We start from the raw sequence: 23,831 nt of genomic DNA, 5'->3' as shown, positions 1-23,831 counted from the left end.
CTGGCCTGGGAACGCCTCGGGATCTCCCGGGAGGAGCTGGACGAAGTGGCTGGGGAGAGGAAAGTCTGGGCTTCCCTGCTTAGGCTGCTGCCCCCGCGACCCGACCTCGGATAAGCGGAGGAAGATGGATGGTATGACTCGGCCGGGGTTTGAACTCACAACCTACCGATCTCAGGGCGGCCACTCTAACCACAAGGACACTGCATGAGCAGGTTAAAATGGTATTGCCATATTTACATGTGAAAATGTGGTCATAAATCCTGTCGGAAATGTGGTTTTCCTGGCCTTTTTCCGCTGTCAAGTTTGTAGTTCCGAGTTGTCCGGTGCCAAAGCGGCGAACCTGGGAAGGAACTCCATTTCCCGTGGTGCTTTGCGGCCGCTCTGTTTCTGGGTGTCTAGCAACAGCTAACTAGCCCAGACAGCCGGCAGGCATCAGCAGCAGCAGCAACGACATCCCCGCAAAAAAATCACTCGCCGTCGGGTTTTCACAGTTGAGGGTCGCTCGGCTGAAAAAAGAGTGGGGAGACAACTGCGAGCCCTGCGCAAAGATATGAGCGGCAGCGGGCGGCCCAGGACCAGCTCGTTTGCTGAGCCGCCAGGTGTTCCAGGAGCCGCCGCCGCCGCCGCGCCCGCCGGATCAGCCGCTGCCGTGGGGAGCAGCACAGGAAAGTCCGGGGTCTCGCAGGCCTCCGGGAGCAGCTTATCAGGATGCTCGAACCTCAAGCTCGCAAGTATGAAACCAAGTATCATACATTAAATCTGCTCTTTTTGGTGGATTTGACTACAATAACTGCATTTTCTTACGCTTATGTCCACTAGTCACCCCCTCGAAGACGGACTGTCCCTTTTCGTCCCTCCTGCCAGCTAGCATGCTAACGTTAGCCACTTGTTCTGTACGTTCCCCGCCCGGTCTTGTTCGGCTCATAGCCGGAGAAACATTCTACGTTCCTCATATTTGCTGCTTTTTGTTCACGGCGTGTCTTCTGACGGTGCCCGACTGTTGGTGTTCAGCCGAATCAGGACAAATGTGGCCAAGCGAGACAGGGAGTCGTGGCTAAAATCGTCATTGTTCCTCGGAGGTGCCGCTCGCTCCCATCGTGATCGTCAGGTCGTGCTGGAAGGAAAGTTGTCCGCTCACAAGCTTCGTGGGCTTGCTTTGGGTTTTAGCTGTCAGCCAGCGGATTTTCCACTCGGACCTTGTATAAGTGTCTCTTCTGGGTGTGATGGATGTCTTTTCAGGTATGAGGCAGCATTCACTCGATTGGATAGATTCATTGCAGGGAGAATGATGTGCGTTAACATTTTTCCCCCCACACTGTCCAGTCATTTTTGGATCGGTAAAAGTTAAAGTACCAATAATAGTCACACACACACGAGGTGTGGTGAAATTAACCTCTGCATTTGACCCATCCCCTTGTTCATCCCCTGGGAGGTGAGGGGAGCAGTGAGCAGCAGCGGTTTGCCGCGCCCGGGAATCATTTTGGTGATTTAACCCCCTATTCCAACCCTTGATGCTGAGTGCCAAGCAGGGAGGTAATGGGTCCCATTTTTATAGTCTTTGGTATGACTCGGCCCGGGGTTTGAACTCACTCAAGTACCAATGATTGTCACACACACACTAGGTGCGGTGAAATTCAATCAATCAATCAATGTTTATTAATATAGCCCTAAATCACAAGTGTCTCAAAGGGCTGCACAAGCCGCGACGACATCCTCGGTTCAGAGCCCACATAAGGGCAAGGAAAAACTCACAACCAAGTGGGATGTCAATGTGAATGACTATGAGAAACCTTGGAGAGGACCGCAGATTTGGGTGACCCCCATACTTGCCAACCCTCCCGATTTTCCCGGATTTCAGTGCCCCTCCCAAAAATCTCCCGGGGCAACCATTCTCCCGAATTTCTCCCGATTTCCCCCCGGACAACAATATTGGGGGCGTGCCTTAAAGGCACTGCCTTTAGAGTCCTCTACAACCTGTCGTCACGTTCGCTTTTATTCCATTCAAACAGCGTGCCGACCCAGTCACATAATATATGCGGTTTTTCCACACACGAGTGACTGCAAGGCATACTTGGTCAACAGCCATACAGGTCACACTGAGGGTGGCCGTATAAACAACTTTAACACTGTTACAAATATGCGCCACACTGTGAACCCACACCAAACAAGAATGACAAACACATTTCGGGAGAACATCCGCACCGTAACACAACATAAACACAACAGAACAAATACCCAGAATCCCTTGCAGCACTAACTCTTCCGGGACGCTACAATATACACCCCCACCCCTAACCCCGCCCACCTCAACACCGCTCCCCCCCCATCTCCCAAATTCGGAGGTCTCAAGGTTGGCAAGTATGGTGACCCCCCCCTCTAGGGGAGACCGGATGCAAGGGACGTCGAGTGGGTCTAGCATAATATTGTGAAAGTCCAGTCCATAGTGGATCTAACATAATAGTGAGAGTCCAGTCCATAGTAGATCTAACATAATAGTGAGAGTCCAGTCCCTAGTGAGGCCAGCAGGAGACCATCCCGAGCGGAGACGGGTCAGCAGCACAGAGATGTCCCTAACCGATGCACAGGTGAGCGGTACACCCCGGGTTCCGACTCTGGACAGCCAGCACTTCATCCATGGCCGCCGGACCTGTGCCCCCCCCTTCCACAAGGGAGAGGGGGGGCAAAAAAGAAAAGAGACGGCAGATCAACTGGTCTAAAAAGGGGGTCTATTTAAAGGCTAGAGTATACCAATGAGTTTTAAGATGGGACTTAAATGCTTCTACTGAGGTAGCATCTCTAACTGTTACCGGGAGGGCCTTCCATAGTACTGGAGCCCGAGTAGAAAACGCTCTATAGCCCGCAGACTTTTTTTGGGCCCTGGGAATCACTAATAAGCCGGAGTTCTTTGAATTAACCGGTAATTAACCTCTGCATTTGACCCATCCCCTTGTTCACCCCCTGGGAGGTGAGGGTAACAGTGAGCAGCAGCGGTGACCGCGCCCGGGAATCTTTTTGGTGATTTAACCCCCAATTCCAACCCTCGATGCTGAGTGCCAAGCAGGGAGGTAAATGGGTGCAGTATTATAGTCTTTGGTATGACTCGGCCCGGGGTTTGAACTCACGACCTACCGATCTCAGGGCGGACACTCTAACCACAAGGCCACTGAGCAGGTCGTCCCTTGTCCCTTCCTGTGTCCAGGGTGTGTTTTTGGATCGGTTAAAAGAGACTCAAGTCCGCTTTTTACGCTAGTACGGCTCGATTGGTCAAATGTGGATGCAGTTGAGGACCATACAAGTGGATTTTAGTCCAGAGTGAGGCCAATGTAAAATTGTGGATGGGCGATATAGCCGAGAATTTGTATTGCGATATATAGTCTCACTCTCATGGAGCCATAAACCTGTTGTTGTTGACTTTGGACGGACTAGCGACTGCACGACAGCGGAACAGAGACACGCGGCGGGCTTACACACACACATGCATCCATAAAAAATATACGCCGCCACACACATACCCCAACCCCCATCCAACACCCTCAACGCGAATCCCTTGGGGGCGATGGACGGCTGGGCAGCGCCTGAAGAGCTGCAGCCGTGGCCGTGGCCCCCACTCCCTCCCCTCTGTTGCTAGATATCTCGAGATGTTGTAATATGTATATGTGCTTTGCCATGGAGGTTTTTTCCCACTCGAGACTGGGCCCCCTAACGAGCCCAGTCTAGATTGTATGTTTTTTACTCATCCTTCCCCAGCGTTTACCTTTTTCCCATCTTTTACGGGGCACCTTGTGGCGACCCATCAGCGTTCCTGTTCTGTAACCCTGTACACTGTTTGTTTGTCTAATCTTGAACGGGTTTGTGCTGAAAACAAAGTTTCGTTGTACTTGTGCAATGACAATAAAGACCTACCTACCTATAGTGCAGCCTGCTGCGATAACAATGTATATCACCTTTAGGTATGTGTAACGATAAACGGTAATAATGATATCTGTGGTTAGTATTACCGTTTAAATTAAAACAAATGAGATACCAAGATGGATAACTGCACTTTGGTAAACTCATTGACTCGTGCCAACATGAAAACAAGAGGCATTAACGTCTTTCCCGAATAAGGAATGGCATACCCAAATCTAATCTTATATAAACACATTACTGTCTGGTCAACTAAGATATTCAATTATGATCGTTTTTTTACTCAGACGAATATGAGACTGAGATGTTTTTATGGTGCGTTCAAGGGCCTCTGAACAGAGTTGGACAGTGGCAGAAATAATAAATATATTTTATTGGTTACACACTTTTTCTTTAAATAAATATTAAAGCGCAACAGTAAAAAGTAATAATTAAAACAATAAAAGCTTAGCCATTAAAATAGGTAGATGTTAAGACTAAAAAAACGTATCAGTGAAACAAACACAAAACATGCAAAATAGTAACTTTTATAACAGTGTATTTTAGTTATTTGAAAAAAATTACTTCGTCAAAAGATTTCAGTATGTGACAAGTACAATTTCCCATATGAGTTGGGAAATTGTGTTAGATGTAAATATAAACGGAATACAATGATTTGCAAATCATTTTCAACCCATATTCAATTGAATGAACTACAAAGACAAGATATTTGATGTTCAAACTCATAAACTTTTTTTTTTTTTTGCAAATAATAATTAACTTAGAATTTCATGGCTGAAACACGTGCCAAAGTAGTTGGGAAAGGGCATGTTCACCACTGTGTTACATGGCCTTTCCTTTTAACACTCAGTAAACGTTTGGGAACTGAGGAGACACATTTTTTAAGCTTTTCAGGTGGAATTCTTTCCCATTCTTGCTTAATGTACAGCTTAAGTTGTTCAACAGTCCGGGGGTCTCCGTTGTGGTATTTTAGGCTTCATAATGCGCCACACATTTTCAATGGGAGACAGGTCTGGGCTACAGGCAGGCCAGTCTGGTACCCGCACTCTTTTACTATGAAGCCACGTTGATGTAACACATGGCTTGGCATTGTCTTGCTGAAATAAGCAGGGGCGTCCATGGTAACGTTGCTTGGATGGCAACATATGTTGCTCCAAAACCTGTATGTACCTTTCAGTATTAATGACGCCTTCACAGATGTGTAAGTTACCCATGTCTTGGGCACTAATACACCCCCATACCATCACAGATGATGGCTTTTACACTTTGCGCCTATAACAATCCGGATGGTTCTTTTCCTCTTTGGTCCGGACGACACGACGTCCACAGTTTCCAAAAACAATTTGAAATGTGGACTCGTCAGACCACAGAACACTTTTCCACTTTGTATCAGTCCATCTTAGATGAGCTCAGGCCCAGCGAAGCCGACGGCGTTTCTGGGTGTTGTTGATAAACGGTTTTCGCCTTGCGTAGGAGAGTTTTAACTTGCACTTACAGATGTAGTGACCAACTGTAGTTACTGACAGTGGGTTTCTGAAGTGTTCCTGAGCCCATGTGGTGATATCCTTTACACACTGATGTCGCTTGTTGATGCAGTACAGCCTGAGGGATCGAAGGGCTTAGCTGCTTAAGTGCAGTGATTTCTCCAGATTCTCTGAACCCTTTGATGATATTACGGACCGTAGATGGTGAAATCTCTAAATTCCTTGCAATAGCTGGTTGAGAAAGGTTTTTCTTAAACTGTTCAACAATTTGCTCACGCATTTGTTGACAAAAGTGGTGACCCTCGCCCCATCCTTGTTTGTGAATGACTGAGCATTTCATGGAATCTAATTTTATACCCAATCATGGCACCCACCTGTTCCCAATTTGCCTGTTCACCTGTGGGATGTTCCAAATAAGTGTTTGATGAGCATTCCTCAACTTTATCAGTATTTATTGCCACCTTTCCCAACTTCTTTGTCACATGTTGCTGGCATCAAATTCCAAAGTTAATGATTATTTGCCAAAAAAAAAAAAATGTTTATCAGTTTGAACATCAAATATGTTGTCTTTGTAGCATATTCAACTGAATATGGGTTGAAAATGATTTGCAAATCATTGTATTCTGTTTATATTTACATCTAACACAATTTCCCAACTCATATGGAAACAGGGTTTGTAGTTTTTGAGCACATTCAACAATACCGCAATAATAACCGTGATATGACATTTTTATATCGTTACATCCCTAATCACGATATATTAATTGGCAATATAACTGTTTCAGAACGGGTCCTAATTTGGCTGCTGACATATGTGGTGACATATTGTGTCATTTCCGGTTGTGTTAGTTTGTTAAAACTAGCATATGTCAACTACCAAGTTTAATGACTCTGGGGTAAACGTTTTCAAAATTTGCCCAAAAAGTTAGCATGATAACGTTAGCATATTTGCTAATATCTGGTCACTTTCTGTTCGATCTTCACTTCTGTTTAAATGTATTATGCACTTATTTTTCTGTTGTTTGGATACTTGACATTAGTTTTAGGCGACTACAAATTTGTAGTAGTTACAGAAGCGGTATCGGTAACAAAAAGGACAAAATATTTTTTAGAATAAAAGATATAGATCAAAGATCTGTAGTATCGACCATATACTGATACTATATTTGGTATCCTTACTGTCTATCTGTATCGACCCGCCCACCTTTGTTTACATTTAAAGGCTCTATCTGGCGGTTACCATATCATCCCACTGTGTAGTGTAGCATGTTTAACTATTCCTCGTCCTCCACTGATACTTCTAAGAAGTTTGTTTGCTGCCATGGAGTTGAGGATCTCTGACTTAGAAATGGCTTTGCACTGTGGAAGAAGGTTAGCCGCAAGCAGGCTAGCAAGGGCGATACAGTGCAATGGCGATGTGTTTGTTTGCTTGCAGCTGTCAAATTAGAATACCGTATTTTTCGGACTATAGGGTGTACTTAAAATTAGAGATGTCCGATAATATCGGACTGCCGACATTATCGGCCGATAAATGCTTTAAAATGTAATATGGGAAATTATCGGTATCTGTTTCAAAAAGTAAAATGTATGACTTTTTAAAACGCCGCTGTACGGAGTGGTACACGGACGTAGGGATAAGTACAGAGCAGTTGCGTCTCCCAGTCATACTTGCCAACCCTCCTGATTTTCCCAGGAGACTCCCGAATTTCAGTGCCCCTCCTGAAAATCTCCCGGGGCAACCATTCTCCCGAATTTGTCCCGATTTCCACCCAGACAACAATATTGGGGGCGTGCCTTAAAGGCACTGCCTTTGCGTGCCGGCCCAATCACATAATATCTACGGCTTTTCACACACACAAGTGAATGCAATGCATACTTGGTCAACAGCCATACAGGTCACACTGAGGGTTGCCGTACAAACAACTTTAACACTGTTACAAATATGCGCCACACTGTGAACCCACACCAAACAAGAATGACAAACACATTTCGGGAGAACAGCCGCACCGTAACACAACATAAACACAACAGAACAAATACCCAGAACCCCTTGCAGCACTAACTCTTCCGGGACACTACAATTTACACCCCCCGCTACCCCCTATCCCCCACCTCACCCCCCCAACCCCGCCCACCTCAACCTCCTCATGCTCTCTCAGGGAGAGCATGTCCCAAATTCCAAGCTGCTGTTTTGAGGCATGTTAAAAAAAAATAATGCACTTTGTGACTTCAATAATAAATATGTCAGTGCCATGTTGGCATTTTTTTCCATATCTTGATTTATTTTTGAAAACCTTGTTACATTGTTTAATGCATCCAGCGGGGCATCACAACAAAACTAGGCATAATAAAGTGTTAATTCCGCGACTGTATATATCGGTATCGGTTGATATCGGAATCAGTAGTTAAGAGTTGGACAATATCGGAATATCGGATATCGGCAAAAAAGCCATTATCGGACATCTCTACTTAAAATCTTTTCATTTTCTCTAGAATCGACAGTGTACGAAATAATTCTGGTTGTGCTTACCGACCTCAAATCAATTTTATTTGATGGTGTAATGATAAGTGTGACCAGTAGATGGCAGTCACACAAGAGATACGTGTAGACTGCAAGATGATGCCAGCAAACAACTATAAATGTTTCATTGAGAATATAAAACATTACACACGGCACTCAAATCTGTCAAAATGTTTTAGTACGACTTTGGTAATCTATGAAGCCGCACCGCTTGATGGATTGTCGGAGCATTACGGCTACCATAGTCAGATGTACTGTGCTTCAACATATGAGTATTATTATGGTGTGTGTGTAAGGACAGCAAAAGGCACCTATTAGCAGACATATTATCTGCCGTTTTGTTTTGCAATATTGTGCAAAACCAGTTTTTCTGACCTTCTGGTACCTGCTGATGTGTATTTGGGATCTGCATAAGTACTGAAAATATGCGCACATGCAGCACATCTCTGGCAAACATTCCACCAAGTCCTAAGAGCGCACGTGACCTGGAAGATGTGATGTTGTTTTGGACGCACAGGGTAGTTGGACAATGTGCATGTCACATGCGCCACTCAATCAAGGTTCGACTTTGTGCGTCTGATTATTGGTGGACATGATTTGGTTCCCTGAAAAAAAATACATGAACATAAACCAAACCAGACCGGACCTAGGTGACCACTAGGAAGCTTTTTTTGTATTTTTGCTCCAGGACTACACCCTTAGAAATGTTGCGTTGACATAACAACACCCCGTGCAGCGTTGGAAGATATCTCTTGAGCAAAATGTCCAAGGAGTTCCAGGGAGTAGGGTGTTGTAAGCGTGGCATTTCACGTGTGAAAGTGACCTCTGTGGGTCAGCCTCATGCTCGGAGGAATTATTTTTGCTAAGTGCAAACCTAAACATGACCCCTGGATGTGAGCGGCCCCTCAGCTGTGTCAGAGAGGTACTAATTTAAACACGTTTGTTATTGTGGTTGCTAAGAGCTATATCCAATATTCTGAGCCTCTTGTGTAGTTAAGTAATCCAACAGCTGTCAGCGAGACACACTGTAATACAGTAACTAAGTAATACGGTTAGTCATTAAAAACTGAATATTGTCTTGGTGACGGCAGTATTGGATCGCATTAGGTGTACCTAATGCTGATAGTGGGGTTCTCAGGGTTTCCCATACATGTATTTGTTAATGGCAGAATAAGTGTGGAGTGCCACAAATGGATGTGGCACTACCTTTCACACCCTCGCTCATAAAGTTTTCCACGGAAAGTGTGTGTGGTTTATGAAAAACACAACCGTTACAGGGTTTTTCTGAGTTTGCCAATACACTTGTGGCGGTAGGAGCGTGGCTACAGGCTTGGCTGAGGGGAGGTCAATATGAATTGGTGAAGATGCATTATCTTCTTTAAAAAGGCTGAAAATAAATGTACATACAGTACAGGCCAAAAGTTTGGGCACACCTTCTCATTTCAATGTTTTCTTTATTTTCATGACTATTTACATTGTAGATTGTCACTGAAGGCATCAAAACTATGACACCTGTGAAGTGAAAACCATTTCAGGTGACTACCTCTTGAAGCTCATCAAGAGAATGCCAAGAGTGTGCAAAGCAATAATCAGAGCAAAGGGTGGCTATTTTGAAGAAACTAGAATATAAAACATGTTTTCAGTTATTTCACCTGTTTTTGTTAAGTGCATAACTCCACGTGTTCATTCATAGTTTTGATGCCTTCTGTGACAATTTACAATGTAAATAGTCATAAAAATAAAGAAAACACATTCAATGAGAAAGTGTGTCCAAACTTTTGACCTGTACTGTACATATAAAACAAATCCATGTTATTAGTAATTAGTAGAGATGTCCGATAGTATCGGACTGCCGATATTATCGGCCGATAAATGCTTTAAAATGTAATATCGGAAATTATCGGTTTCAAAATTATCGGTATCGGTTTCAAAAAGTAAAATGTATTACTTTTTAAAACGCCGCTGTGTACACGGACGTAGGGAGAAGTACAGAGCGCCAATAAACCTTAAAAGCACTGCCTTTGCGTGCCGGCCCAGTCACATATTATCTACGGCTTTTCACACACACACAAGTGAATGCACTTCATACTTAGTCAACAGCCATACAGGTCACACTGAGGGTGGCCGTATAAACAACTTTAACACTGTTACAAATATGCGCCACACTGTGAACCCACACCAAACAAGAATGACAAACACATTTCGGGAGAACATCCGCACCGTAACACAACATAAACACAACAGAACAAATACCCAGAACCCCTTGCAGCACTAACTCTTCCGGGACGCTACAATATACACCTCCCCAACCCCGCCCACCTCAACCTCCTCATGCTCTCTCAGGGAGAGCATGTCCCAAATTCCAAGCTGCTGTTTTGAGGCATGTTAAAAAAAAATAATGCACTTTGTGACTTCAATAATAAATATGGCAGTGCCATGTTGGCACTTTTTTCCATAACTTGAGTTGATTTATTTTGGAAAACCTTGTTACATTGTTTAATGCATCCAGCGGGGCATCACAACAAAATTAGGCATAATAATGGGTTAAATCCACGACTGTATATATCTGTATCGGTTGATATCGGTATCGGTAATTAAGAGTTGGACAATATCGAAATATTGGATATCGGCAAAAAAGCCATTATCGGACATCTCTAGTAATTAGTATTAACATTTAGTTTTTTATACCCTTTATCATATATTTTAGTTGTTGCTTACTAAATTGTACAAATTTAACATCGCCCATACACCAGTAACGTCTCCCGGTCTTTCAAGTTGGTCGTCTGCAGGATTGTAGAAGTCTCCGTAGCAACACGGAACAACGGAATGAAAGTTAAAAAATGCTTTGACAGTGTTTTATATTTCAAGATCACTTATTCACTCATTTTTGTGCTCAATCAAAAAGGGATTCAACCCCAGACAGATCATCCAATCGTCATGCGGAATCCTGGCATCCACTTCCAAAGACGCTCGGCGTCCATGGGCGGGATAAAGCCGAGCATCCAATGACTGTCTAGTTTGGCTGCAGTGGAACAACACACTCCATGCCAAAACAATAAATCAGGGGTGCCCATTACGTTGATCGCGAGCTACCGGTCGATGGCGGAGGGTGTGTCAGTCCACCGCCAGCCAGGCATTAAAAAAAATAGATCTAAAAATTAGCGATCATCAATCTTCACCAAGACGTCACTTGATTGACATTCACGGCACCCAAGGGTCTTGTGGGATGACGCTAGGTGCTGCGAGCTCATTATTAAGAAAAAATGACCGACAGGAAGGCGAGAAACACTTTTTATTTCAACAGACTCTCGGGCCGTACCTGCCGTCCAAACTCTAAAGACAGACAGCACAGTTCCTGTCTTCACAATAAAAGCGCTGCTTCATCCTGCCTGTGCTAACGAAATAAGAGTCTCAGAAAGCTGGCGTGCACAAGCTACGGAGTTTGCCGCCAATGTAGTTCTTGTAAAGAGTATAAAAAGGAGTATGGAAGCTGGACAAATAAGATGCCAAAAACCAACCACTTTCAAGTGGTATTAGACAGAAAGGAGCACTTTTTTTCTCCTCCATTTGAAAATGCAGACATTCTCAGCACTATCAGGGGCGCCGCTAGGGATTTTGGGCCCCATGAAAAGAATCTTTACAGGGCCCCCAACACAGCGGCAACATTATAATTTCATCATCATTAGGGGCCTCTCTGGGCCCCCCTCCATCATGGGCCCTTAGAATCCGTCTCCTTTACCCCCCCTTTTCGGCGCCCCTGAGCACTATTATCTGATTCCAATCAATGCAAGTCATCAGAATCAGCTAATACACCAACCTATATTCTTGTCTTCATGAAAGAAAGGAATCTTATGTGTTAAACATGCTTGTATTATCATTAAACACCTTTAACTTGTTAACAAAAAAAGTATCTTTCATAAATAAATAAACATACATCATATATATGAAAAGTGTTGGGTTAGTTACTGAAAACCCGTAACTAGTTAGTTACTAGTTACTTTATTTCAAAAGTAACTCGGTTACTTACACCCAAAAGTAATGCGTTACTGTGAAAAGTAACTATTTAGTTACTTAGATTTTTTTTTAACATTTTAAGGTTCCCATTAATGCCCTTTTAGCCTTCATTTCAGTACTGTTATTGCACTGGAGAATAATACAATCTGTTGATAAACTTGACATGCATTTGCATCACTGAACTCTGCTAAGCAATGTGGTCTACATTCAACACACAAAGACAAAGATATGTTTCAAAGGGCCAATTTATTTTGGGTCAGAACAAATTGACAAAACTATTTTAAATAGCTGCAACATAACATACATAAGTAACAAACCGCATAATAATAACATGTCACAACATAGCTGTAAACCTGGCTTCACCCAAGGAAGGCACACATGACATGATTATACGTATGTCATGTCACTATATACAGCACACATACTGCTATACACACAAGGCCTAACCAGGCATTTTTTTCTCTCAAGGAACTGTGAAATAAAATCATGTCTTTAGTGAAGCCCAGAACACTCTATGCATTTCCCAATTTTTAGTTTAGAGAAAAGGAAAGATTGGCATGGCCCACTAGGATCCCTCTTTATATTTGCGAACTTCATAGTATATACATTTAGAGTGATGTGATAATCAAACACTCTAGAAGTCTAGAATGAAAGAGTATATAAGAGAATTGACAGAGTGTGTGTACTTTCAGTGCTGAATGATGAGCAGAGGCAGAGTTTGGAGTGTCTTCTTTAGCTTGCTTTCCATGTTTATGTGCTCACTGTCCACTGTGTCCAGGAACTTGGAAAATGTTTTCGTGCCATTTGCTGTTTGATGCCCGATGTCATGCTAATTAACTGCCTGAAAGCGGGTGACTCCACTGTAGAAATAGCCTGCATGTCTTCTAGTACATACAATGGCTCTATCAATGTTGTCCTGGCTAGCAGTCCCTCCGTTAAAATCCTTAGGTGAAGTGTGTCTCTCTTTACTAGCTTCGTCGAAGCATGTTGCTTTTGTTGCTGTTTCAGCAGATTTTAATTGCTGTTTTGGGCAGTAGATAGGGTCTTTGATCCAAGACTCAACTTACATTTAACTAAAATGTTCTTTTCTTTGTGCTCGACAAAAGAAAAGTAGTGAGAATATCTCCATGTTAAGAAACTCGGCTTCGGCTCCGCCATGATGTCTTGTTAGTAAACACAGACACGCCACGCCCCACACACACACAGCGTCTCTCTCTTCCTTGTGACACAGAAAGAATCAGAAGGACGACACCGCAACTCTTCAATAAAACACACTCAGATCTTCTCAGTTTCTAGCCGATACTATATAAAAAATAACGTAAAATAACGCAGTAACGCATCATGTAGTAACGGTAACTGAGTTACTGAATATAAAAAAAATAACGCGTTAGACTACTAGTTACTGCCGAAAATAACGGCGTTACAATAACGCGCTACAAAGTAACGCGTTAGTCCCAACACTGTATATGAATGAGGTAAATCCCCTCGACTTGGTCAATTAAAGAGTAGCTCGCCTGCAGAAAAGTGTGGGCACCCCTGCAATAGATGCTCAGCTTCAACACTGTTTCATGCACTGTGACGATAAAGTTACCTCAGCTGTTGCCAAAGTACCTTATTCTTAACAAAAGTTGAATACATTTTAGCGGCTATTTAGTCAATGAAATGTAAACACTAAAGTACACATTTGGCCGCTTTTCCTTGCAGTCATGGAGCAATTGCTACTGTCCCCAGCAGGTCTCCCAGGTGAACAGACTTTGGCATGTTCAAATAAGGCGTGTAAAGGAAGTCGGCAAGTCAGAGCCATATCTTTGAGAAAGGGATTGGCTTTAAGGGCTGTGTCTATAGGGCTGAGGCGCGAAGCGGGGCTGGGCGCGTGCCATGGCGGGAGAAGCAGACGCCCAAGTCAAGGTGTGTGTGACGCGGTCGTGCGGTTGGTGCCTCGGGCTTACCATTGACACCGGCGTTCCAGGCAACTTTCACATCGCAGAAAATGCTGCCTCCGCTCCAGACAATCGCATATGTCTTGTTTAAACGTCATCGAAACATCCTGTTTCAGAAGTGCTGTTTCTGTCATCAATGGTGGCCGAATTTGCTATCTGTGTAAAACAAAACATGAAATATGGGCTTACAGATACTGTAATATGATTGTTCATGTTTTCAATCAGTACAAATTGGTGTTGTATCGCAGTGTTGTGCATCACAAACTCAAACGTGTTTCGTGCTGACGTAGAAGCTAGCTTATCTCTTGTCGCAGCTAGCTTTAACGGCTAATACCGTAGCATGGCAATGTTGTTAAAATAGTTCTTACAATAACAATGTCGCTACAGTTTGGTTTTTATACAGGTTACAGAACCCTAATGAAGTATTGTTGACGGTTTTTGAATGCATTTTAAAGTGATTTCGAGGTAGAATTGATTGCTACCATCAGCTGCATTTCTAGCCAAGAACGAGACGATTTTAATTTTAGAATGCAAAAAAACGACTTTTGTCTTCTTGTCGCTCATGATTGTGAGCGACAGGCAACAATCTAAAAAAAAAGGTGCAGTTCCCCTTTAATAAATCATGTCTCTATGACATAGTAGTCGTGTGCAACGTTTACTATCAGAATCACCTTTATTGTCGTCATACAAATCCATCCATCCATTTTCTACCGCTTGTCCCTTTCAAATATAAAATGAAAAAGATTAAGAGGAATAAAAGCCAAAAGAATATAGATGCAATATAAAATAATGGGAATATCTTGCCAAACATCACTTGATTAATTAAAAAAACAGACAGATACTAGGGGTCTAAAAAGAAATCGATTTTGGAATTATTTGCGATGCTTATTTATAATGATTCTTAATTGATAAAAAATATATATATTTATATATATATTTTTTATCTGTCCTGTTTAGCTGCTTAGGCAAATCATATTGTTGATATAGACGCCTAGATCTGCTGCAAATATTTACATTAGAAAAGAGTTGGTTCCTAGTTCACTTGTATTTGACCTTATTAACTGTTTGGGTAGAATTTTATTCAACAAAACCGTTTTCTTTTAAGTAATATCAGAGATGATCATTTATTTTATGGAGGAATGTAGTTCATCATAGAATTGGCAACCAATATTATTAAAAAAGTATGGCTTTAGAATCGAGAATCGTTTTGAAGGGAATCTTTAACCCCAAGAATTGAATCGAATCGTACGGTGCCCAAAGATTTACAGATTCGAAGCAGTGCCAAAGTCCCAATTTAAAAGTGACTAAGTTCAAATGTGCAAAGAGAGCAAAACTGATGTACTATGTGCTTTGAGAGGTATTATGTAGGACTAAAAGAATAAAATAGAGTCTCTGTTCCTATTGATCCCACGTGCAATGTGTATGGGCGTCTCACAGTCCTGTGGGGGGAGCAAAGGGAAGGGGGAAGATAGAGGCCACAGCTCTGGGACAGAAGCCGTTCCTTAGCCTGTTAGTGGTGGACCTGATGCTAGATGGTAGTGGTTCATAGAGAGGGTTACTGGGGTGTGTTTACTGTAGTCTATGGAGATTTTTTTGGCCTTCTTCCTCAGTCTGCTGATGTAAAGAGTGTCCAGGTGAGGGAGCTCCAGCCCTATTATGGCTGGGCTGCCTTCACCTCTCTGCAGCTCGCAACAAACCACAAGGATGCAGTTGTTGAGGATGCTCTCAGTAGTGCTCTGATAAAAAAAAAAGAGCATTAGCCTCTGGGGAAGTTGAGCCTGCTTCAGCTTCCTGAGAAAGAAAAGTATCTGTTGAGCTTTCCTGACCAGGTTTGACGTGTTAGCAGTTCAAGACATTTGGCTGGAGACACTGACTCCAAGGAATTTCAGGCTTTGCACAATTTCCACGGATTCTCTGTGGATGTGGAGGTGGTGTCTGCCCTTTGTTCTTCGAAAGTCCATGATTATTCCCTTGGTTTTTGAGGTGTTGAGGATCTAGTTATTATTCTTGCACCAATCAGCTAGGTGTTGAACCTCGTGTCTGTATGCTGACTCATTGTTGTGTGTGATGAGGCCCACGGCTGTGGTGTCCTCAACAAACCTAATGTGGTTGGAGCTGTGGATGGGTGTGCAGTCATGGGTAAAAAGAGTGACGAGGATGTGGTACACCTGTGTTTTTACTTGCTGTGGTCTTCCATAATTTAGGAAGACAGTGGGGAGCCCAGGCCTAAAATGCTTGATACTGGGATACTGATAGTGCAATCATCATTAAAAACACGATTATTCATTAATTTGAAAACATGTACCACCAAAACTCAACTTTAAATATAGTTAAAAACGGATTTATATTAACAAACTACAACAATAAAATAATGATAGTAGTAACAATAAATTTAGATAACATTAAAAATGGTAAATGGGTCGTACTTGTATAGCGCTTTTCTACCTTTTTAAGGAACTCAAAGCGCTTTGACACTATTTTCCACATTCACACATTCACACACTGATGGCGGGAGCTGCCATGCACGGCGCTAACCTGGCCCATCAGGAGCAAGGGTGAAGTGTCTTGCTCAAGGACACAACGGACGTGACTAGGATGGTAGAAGGTGGGGATTGAACCAGCAACCCTCAGATTGCTGGCACGGCCACTCTCCCAACTTCGCCACGCCAACCCCAACCCCCGTATAAAAACGATACAATTCTGTTTTTCTATCCTAATTGTTTTTAATTCTTTTTTTTTTTACCCTTTACACTTATTTTACCACCATAGTGTGTGTGCTGTCGTGTCAAATACAATTTAATAAAATGCGACTTATTCAGGATGTACCCTGACTTGCGCCCGAGTGCAGGTCGGATAGGCTCCGGCCCCCCCACGACCCCGAAAAGGACAAGTGGTAGGAAATGGATGGGTGCTTGGTTTGTTATTAAATTAAAAAATCCTCACATTTATTGGTGCGATGCATCTCTGGACAATTTTGGCCAGTATTTTAGGTCTAAGCATAAAAAGTGTGCAAATGTATCAAGTGCTTTAAGTACATTATGCCTGTGTAAGGTACTTTTTTTAAACCTTTATTTTGTTAACGGAGTCAGACCGGATGTGGTGCACCGGGCTATTATTGTGAAGGGAGGAAGTGGGCTGTGCTGAGCCTCGCAAGTTGCAACTGCTGTTTGTACATTGATGTTACATCGATGATGTCATTCACAATAACACAAGCAGATGAGATGTGTTGTAGGATTATTCTTGCTAGCTTGAGCTTCATAGTTTAGTCTGTGTTTCAAGTGGACGTCTCTGCATTGTTTAGTTCAGGACAGGCCGTTTGAGCGGTCTGGGACACATCATTTTTCCAAAGAAATGATTGAGGACATTGTTCCCCCGTGTGGAGAATTACTATCGTCGTTTAAAGGACTAAGAAAGTAGTTGAACTATTTTTGGGTGATTCCCAGTTGAATTAGTCACTGTGTCTTTAGTGTGAACTTTGCAATCCTAAGCGCTGACATCCACTCTCTCATTAACCCAAATATTCCAATGTCCGGTGGACACGTGTGATCAATTCTTCTTAAAGTAACAGAAGAAGACAATTATCTGATCACCTTCAAGTGCACTTCATTAAGCTCTCAATGCTTCCTAGGAGACAGCGGCAAGGTGACGACAGTGGTGGCCACGCCGGGTCAGGGCCCGGACCGCCCACAGGAAGTCTCCTACACTGACATCAAGGTGAGTTGATTAGAGCAGTGTTTAACCAAAGAGGGCCGGCAAAAAATATGTTTCTCAGCTGAGGTCTGTATGGGCTGCAGCGGTAGTAATGTGTGTGTGTGTGAATGGGTGAATGTGGAAAATAGTGTCAAAGCGCTTTGAGTTCCTTAAAAAAAGGTAGAAAAGCGCTATACAAGTACGACCCATTTACCATTTAATGACTTGTGGCAGTAATGACAATATCAAACAAACAAAAGAAGTCTTGAGCTAAAGTTATAGAGAAGTTTCTTAAGCGCAAAATTTGTGACTAAAGTGGTGAAGGTATATTTTCATTTCCACTTTAATTTTATTGACAGTTTAATTAAAAACATATTCAATATTAATTTAGTTTATTTATTTTAGCACTATATAATATTTTGTAAAACATTTTTTCAGCAGTTATTTACAAGTCTCCTCTAATGCAGTATATTTGGTCAGTACTTATTTTACTTATCAGCCTGACCTAAGCCTTATATGGACCAACATTTTAAAAAGTCCTTGTTATAAGTTACACAATCATAATTAAGAGATCAAAAAGTTGAAATTATGTGATTAGAAAAATGTTATTGTGAGATAATAGGTCAGAATTATGAGATCAGAAGTTTAAAAAAAAAAAGAAATAAACTTGAACTTATGAGAGAAAAAGTCAAAATGATGAGATAGAAAGTCATGATTATAAGATAAAAATTCATGAGATAAAAACTTAAAACTATGAGATAGAAAGTCATAATTATCTGATAAAAAGTAGAAATTATGAGATAAAAAGTCAAAAGTATAAGACTTAAAAAGTAGAAATTATTAAATAAAAGGTCTTAATTATTAGATAAAATATCAAAATTATGAGATTAAAAGTCATAATTATGAGCTAAATACTTGTACATGTGAGATAAAGTCAAAAGAATGAGATAAAAAGTAAATTATGAGATAAAGTCAAAATTATGAGTTGAAAAGTTGTAATTTATGAGCTAAAACATCAAAATAATGAGATACAAACTGCATAACTGCACTCTCCTAATTTCAAATTTGTATCTCCTAATTTCAATTTTTTATCTAATAATTATGACTTTTTATCTCCTAATTTCGACAGTCTCCTAATTTCAATTTTTTATCTCATATTTATGACTTACCATTGGGGTATTGATTTTGTATGCTTTTTTAGTAGCGGCAAGGGGCTTCCTTAGGTTTATGTGTTAAATAAATCATCTTTGGAATTAACTCATGGTTTAATATCATTTGACAAGGTAGTCAACTATAAGGAGGTTAGATACAATTACTGAATACAATTTTAAATCAAGAGAAAGATGACTAATTCAGTGTTAATATTTGAGTGGGTCCTGGCCCCCCGAGGTCAATAACAGGTCAAGGTTGACAACACGTCGACTTGTTCCTCCTCCTTCCTCAGGTGATCGGCAATGGCTCATTCGGGGTGGTCTACCAGGCCCGACTCATGGACAGCCAGGAGATGGTGGCCATCAAGAAGGTTCTCCAGGATAAGAGGTTCAAGGTGATGTGGTGTGTTTCTTGCAGAGTCAACATGGCATCTTCATGTGTGCTTTGTGTCATGATGCAGAACCGTGAGCTGCAGATCATGAGGAAGCTGGACCACTGCAACATCGTCAGACTACGTTACTTCTTCTACTCCAGCGGAGAGAAGGTTTGCTGCCTTTGTGCGTCTACTCGCCACGTGTGTGTTGTTTGTGACTCGTAGTCATTGTTGGCGTGCGTCTAGAAAGATGAAGTGTACCTCAACTTGGTGCTGGACTTTGTCCCCGAGACGGTCTACAGGGTTGCCCGGCATTTTAACAAGAACAAGAGCATCATTCCTATAATATACGTCAAGGTAACACTCCTCCCTGCAGGGATTGTTCGCCTTTTGCAGGAGATGTCTTAGTTGTCCTGTTCCCTCCTCAGGTGTACATGTACCAGCTGTTTCGCAGCCTGGCTTACATCCACTCTCAAGGCGTGTGTCATCGTGACATCAAGCCCCAGAACCTGCTTGTGGACCCGGAGACCGCCATCCTCAAGCTGTGTGACTTTGGCAGGTAAGGACGCTGAAGCAGTTGTCTGACGAGCATCAAAAGAGTGACAAAGTCTCTCCTTCAGCGCCAAGCAGCTGGTCCGCGGCGAGCCCAACGTCTCGTATATCTGCTCGCGCTACTACCGAGCACCCGAGCTCATTTTCGGCGCCACCGACTACACGGCCAACATCGACATCTGGTCGGCGGGCTGCGTGCTGGCCGAGCTGCTGCTGGGCCAGCCCATCTTTCCAGGCGACAGCGGCGTGGACCAACTGGTGGAGATCATCAAGGTGAGCGGCCGACGGGGTCTTGAAGAACCTTGCCTTTGCAGAGGAGGCGCTCACTTTCTCATCTCTCTCCTCGCCAGGTGCTCGGCACGCCGACCAGGGAGCAGATTCGGGAGATGAACCCCAACTATACAGAATTCAAATTCCCTCAGATTAAAGCTCATCCTTGGACCAAGGTAGTGCTCAGCATCCTGCAATACTTGATTTCCTCTCTGCATTGCGTACGTGCTCATAGTTAACAAAAATAATGGTCACTTAAAGGCCTACTGAAATTAATATTTTTTATTTAAACGGGGATAGCAGATCCATTCTATGTGTCATACTTGATCATTTCGCGATATTGCCATATTTTTGCTGAAAGGATTTAGTAGAGAACATCGACGATAAAGTTCGCAACTTTTGGTGGCTGATTAAAAAAAGCCTTGCCTGTACCGGAAGTAGCGTGACGTCACAGGTTGAAAGGCTCCTCACATTTTCCCATTGTTTACACCAGCAGCGAGAGCGATTCGGACCGAGAAAGCGATGATTACCCCATTAAATTGAGCCAGGATGAAAGATTCGTGGATGAGGTACGTGAGAGTGAAGGACTAGAGTGCAGTGCAGGACGCATCTTTTTTCGCTCTGACCCTAACTTAGGTACAAGCTGGCTCATTGGATTTCACACTCTCTCCTTTTTCTATTGTGGATCACGGATTTGTATTTTAAACCACCTCGGATACTATATCCTCTTGAAAATGAGTGTCGAGAACGCGAAATGGACATTCACAGTGACTTTTATCTCCACGACAATACATCGGCGAAGCACTTTAGCTACGGAGCTAACGTGATAGCATCGGGCTTAAATGCAGATAGAAACAAAATAAATAAACCCCTGACTGGAAGGATAGACAGAAAATCAACAATACTATTAAACCATGGACATTTAACTACACGGTTAATGCTTTCCAGCTTGGCGAAGCTTAACAATGCTGTTGCTAACGACGCCATTGAAGCTAACTTAGCAACGGGACCTCACAGAGCTATGCTAAAAACATTAGCTATCCACCTACGCCAGCCAGCCCTCATCTGCTCATCAACACCCGTGCTCACCTGCGTTCCAGCGATCGACGGCGCGACGAAGGACTTCACCCGATCATCAATGCGGTCGGCGGCAAGCGTCGGATAGCGCGTCTGCTATCCATGTCAAAGTCCTCCTGGTTGTGTTGCTGCAGCCAGCCGCTAATACACCGATCCCACCTACAGCTTTCTTCTTTGCAGTCCTCATTGTTCATTAAACAAATTGCAAAATATTCACCAACACAGATGTCCAGAATACTGTGGAATTTTGCGATGAAAACTGAGATTTTTGTTTTGGATACAATGTGTCCGAATACTTCCGTTTCAACGATTGACATCACGCGCATACTGTACGTCATCATACATAGACGTTTTCAACCGGAAGTTTAGCGGGAAATTTAAAATTGTACTTTATAAGTTAACCCGGCCGTATTGGCATGTGTTGCAATGTTAAGATTCCATCATTAATATATAAACTATCAGACTGCGTGGTCGGTAGTAGTGGATTTCAGTAGGCCTTTAAGATTGACGCCGTCAGGGAGAATTAGCCTTAGCACTGTTGAGTGCATTGGGCAGCTCGCCTTCGCCATTCCATTCGATCATGGGAGACTTCTTCAGCCCTTGCCAAGTTGAGGTCTCAAGCTTCTAGGTCTTTGAGGAAAGTTCTTCTCCATGTGTGTTTTGGTCGCCGTCTTCTTTTTCTGCCAGCGAGCCATGTCATTGCTACCTTGGGGTTGGTGTGGAATTCTGAGAATGTGACCTGCAAATTTCATCCGACGTGTTTCTATGTCTTGGCTGAGTGGTAGTGTTTTAGTTTATTGATTAGCTCTTTGTTGGGGATGTGGTCAGGGAGAATACTGTATTTTATTGGGGATGTTGTTTGCAGTGCTGATATTTTGGCTCCCTCGTGTTGCTAAATCTAAAATACAGTTACACGCCTATTAGTAAGTTTCACCAGTTCTTCTCAATTATTTTTGGTTAAGGATTTCGTGCCCCGCCTCCCCCACTTTCCACTGTAAATAGTATAATTTGTCTTTTAAATTGTCATAAGTACACCTCTGCGTAACAATCTGTCTTTATTAACATTAACGGGCCCTATTATGCAAAACCAACTTTTCTTACCTAGTGGTACCTGCTATTGTGTATTTGGGATCTGTATAATTTTTTTCATCCTTATTTAAAATGTAAACATTTTTGATTGACTTAAACCATTTATTGAAAAATAAAATTATATACTGTATTTTTCGGAGTATAAATCGCTCCGGAGTGAAAATCGCACCGGCCGAAAATGCATAATAAAGAAGGAAAAAAACATATATAAGTCGCACTAGAGTATAAATCGCATTTTTTGGGGAAATTTATTTGATAAAATCCAACACCAAGAATGGACATTTGAAAGGCAATTTAAAATAAATAAAGAATAGTGAACAACAGGCTGAATAAGTGTATGTTATATGAGGCATAAATAATGAACTGAAAACGTGCCTTATTATTACCATATTATGGTAAGAGTCATTCAAATAACTATAACATATAGAACATGCTATACGTTTACCAAACAATCTGTCACTCCTAATCGCTAAATCCCATGAAATCTTCTTCCTCTGTGTCGCTTCTAAATAATATTATTTTATATTTTACGGTAATGTGTTAATAATTTCACACATAAGTCGCTCCAGAGTATAAATCGCACCCCCGGCCAAACTATGAAAAAAAACTGCGATTTATAATCCGAAAAATACGGTAGACTCAACAAATAATAATTAATTTAAATTGATGAGCAACAATAACTCAAGAGCACAACATGTAAAGCACTTAAACCTACAAAATAAAAATGAATAAAACAATGCAAAAAAGTCACACCCCAATCTAAATCTTATATAATCTCATTGCTGACTGAGCATCTAAGCTTTTGAATTGTGCACACTGAACCTACAGGCTGTGCTCTCTTAGAACAGAGTGATCCGCCTATACTTGGAGGAATTATACCAACAGGAAGGTGACGTGCCACAACATGTTTTTTCTTTATCATTAAAAAACTAAAACCTTTACAAATTAGAACGGAGAAAGATACAAATATTCAAACACTCAAATAACAATATGGTTCTTAAGAAGCTAGAACAACATTTATTGTTTCTTCTGTCAAGATTGTGTGTCGGTCTAATTACATTTTTTTAAGTAAAACTTAGTTCAAATATTTAGGTGTGTGTACTTTTCGAGCACATTCAACAATACCCTGATAATTTTAGTCAGAACAACCGTGATGTGAAATATTCGCATGGTTTATCGTTTTTCCTGATGTTTACAACCGTCATCTTTCGTTGAAAGGTGGATGCAAGCATGTAGCACGTAGTTAAATATACTTTTCACGCGCAGGTGTTCAAACCTCGCACGCCGCCAGAGGCCATCGCGCTCTGCTCCCGCCTGCTGGAATACACGCCGGCCTCCCGCCTCTCTCCGCTGGAGGCGTGTTCGCACACCTTCTTTGACGAGCTGAGACAGCCCAACACGCGACTGCCCAGCGGCCGCGAGCTGCCCATGCTCTTCAACTTCAGCACTACAGGTATACGCACACACGCACACTGTTTATTAGTACAAGAGAATACAAACTTAAAAGAAAACTACACTTTTTGGGGAGAATTTTGCCCATCATCTACAATCCTTATGTGGCCCTACGCATTCTAAATGTTAATAAAAACTGCTAGCACAGGACGGCTAACAATGCAGGTAATCGGGATATATATTCTGCCTACAAAGCCCTCTAAAACCATTCAACAGTGTTTTATTTACATGCTGTAAGTGTATAATGGATATGGGTAGGAAATGAGCATTTGCAGAGTCTTCCTAGCGATTATGTTGTTGTTTTTTTGATG

The 23,831-nt window shown here is 42.2% G+C and overlaps 1 protein-coding gene across 1 annotated transcript in view; it reads left to right on the top strand.

Annotated features, from left to right (window-relative positions):
* Positions 1-347: 347 nt before the first annotated feature.
* Positions 348-23,831, top strand: part of LOC133650296 (glycogen synthase kinase-3 beta-like) — a 31,207-nt gene continuing 7,723 nt past the window's right edge. The window contains exons 1-9 of the mRNA XM_062047377.1: positions 348-731; positions 17,494-17,579; positions 19,000-19,101; positions 19,168-19,251; positions 19,327-19,437; positions 19,509-19,639; positions 19,701-19,905; positions 19,983-20,078; positions 23,335-23,521. Coding sequence (XP_061903361.1) covers positions 551-731; positions 17,494-17,579; positions 19,000-19,101; positions 19,168-19,251; positions 19,327-19,437; positions 19,509-19,639; positions 19,701-19,905; positions 19,983-20,078; positions 23,335-23,521 — 1,183 coding nt within the window. The 5' untranslated portion in view covers positions 348-550. The remainder of the gene's footprint in view (positions 732-17,493; positions 17,580-18,999; positions 19,102-19,167; positions 19,252-19,326; positions 19,438-19,508; positions 19,640-19,700; positions 19,906-19,982; positions 20,079-23,334; positions 23,522-23,831) is intronic.

The sequence above is a fragment of the Entelurus aequoreus genome, linkage group LG05 (assembly GCF_033978785.1).
Source record: "Entelurus aequoreus isolate RoL-2023_Sb linkage group LG05, RoL_Eaeq_v1.1, whole genome shotgun sequence".
NCBI lineage: Eukaryota > Metazoa > Chordata > Actinopteri > Syngnathiformes > Syngnathidae > Entelurus > Entelurus aequoreus.
The sequence above is the reverse complement of the archived record's forward strand: the minus strand, read 5'-3'. Positions and strand labels throughout refer to the sequence as shown.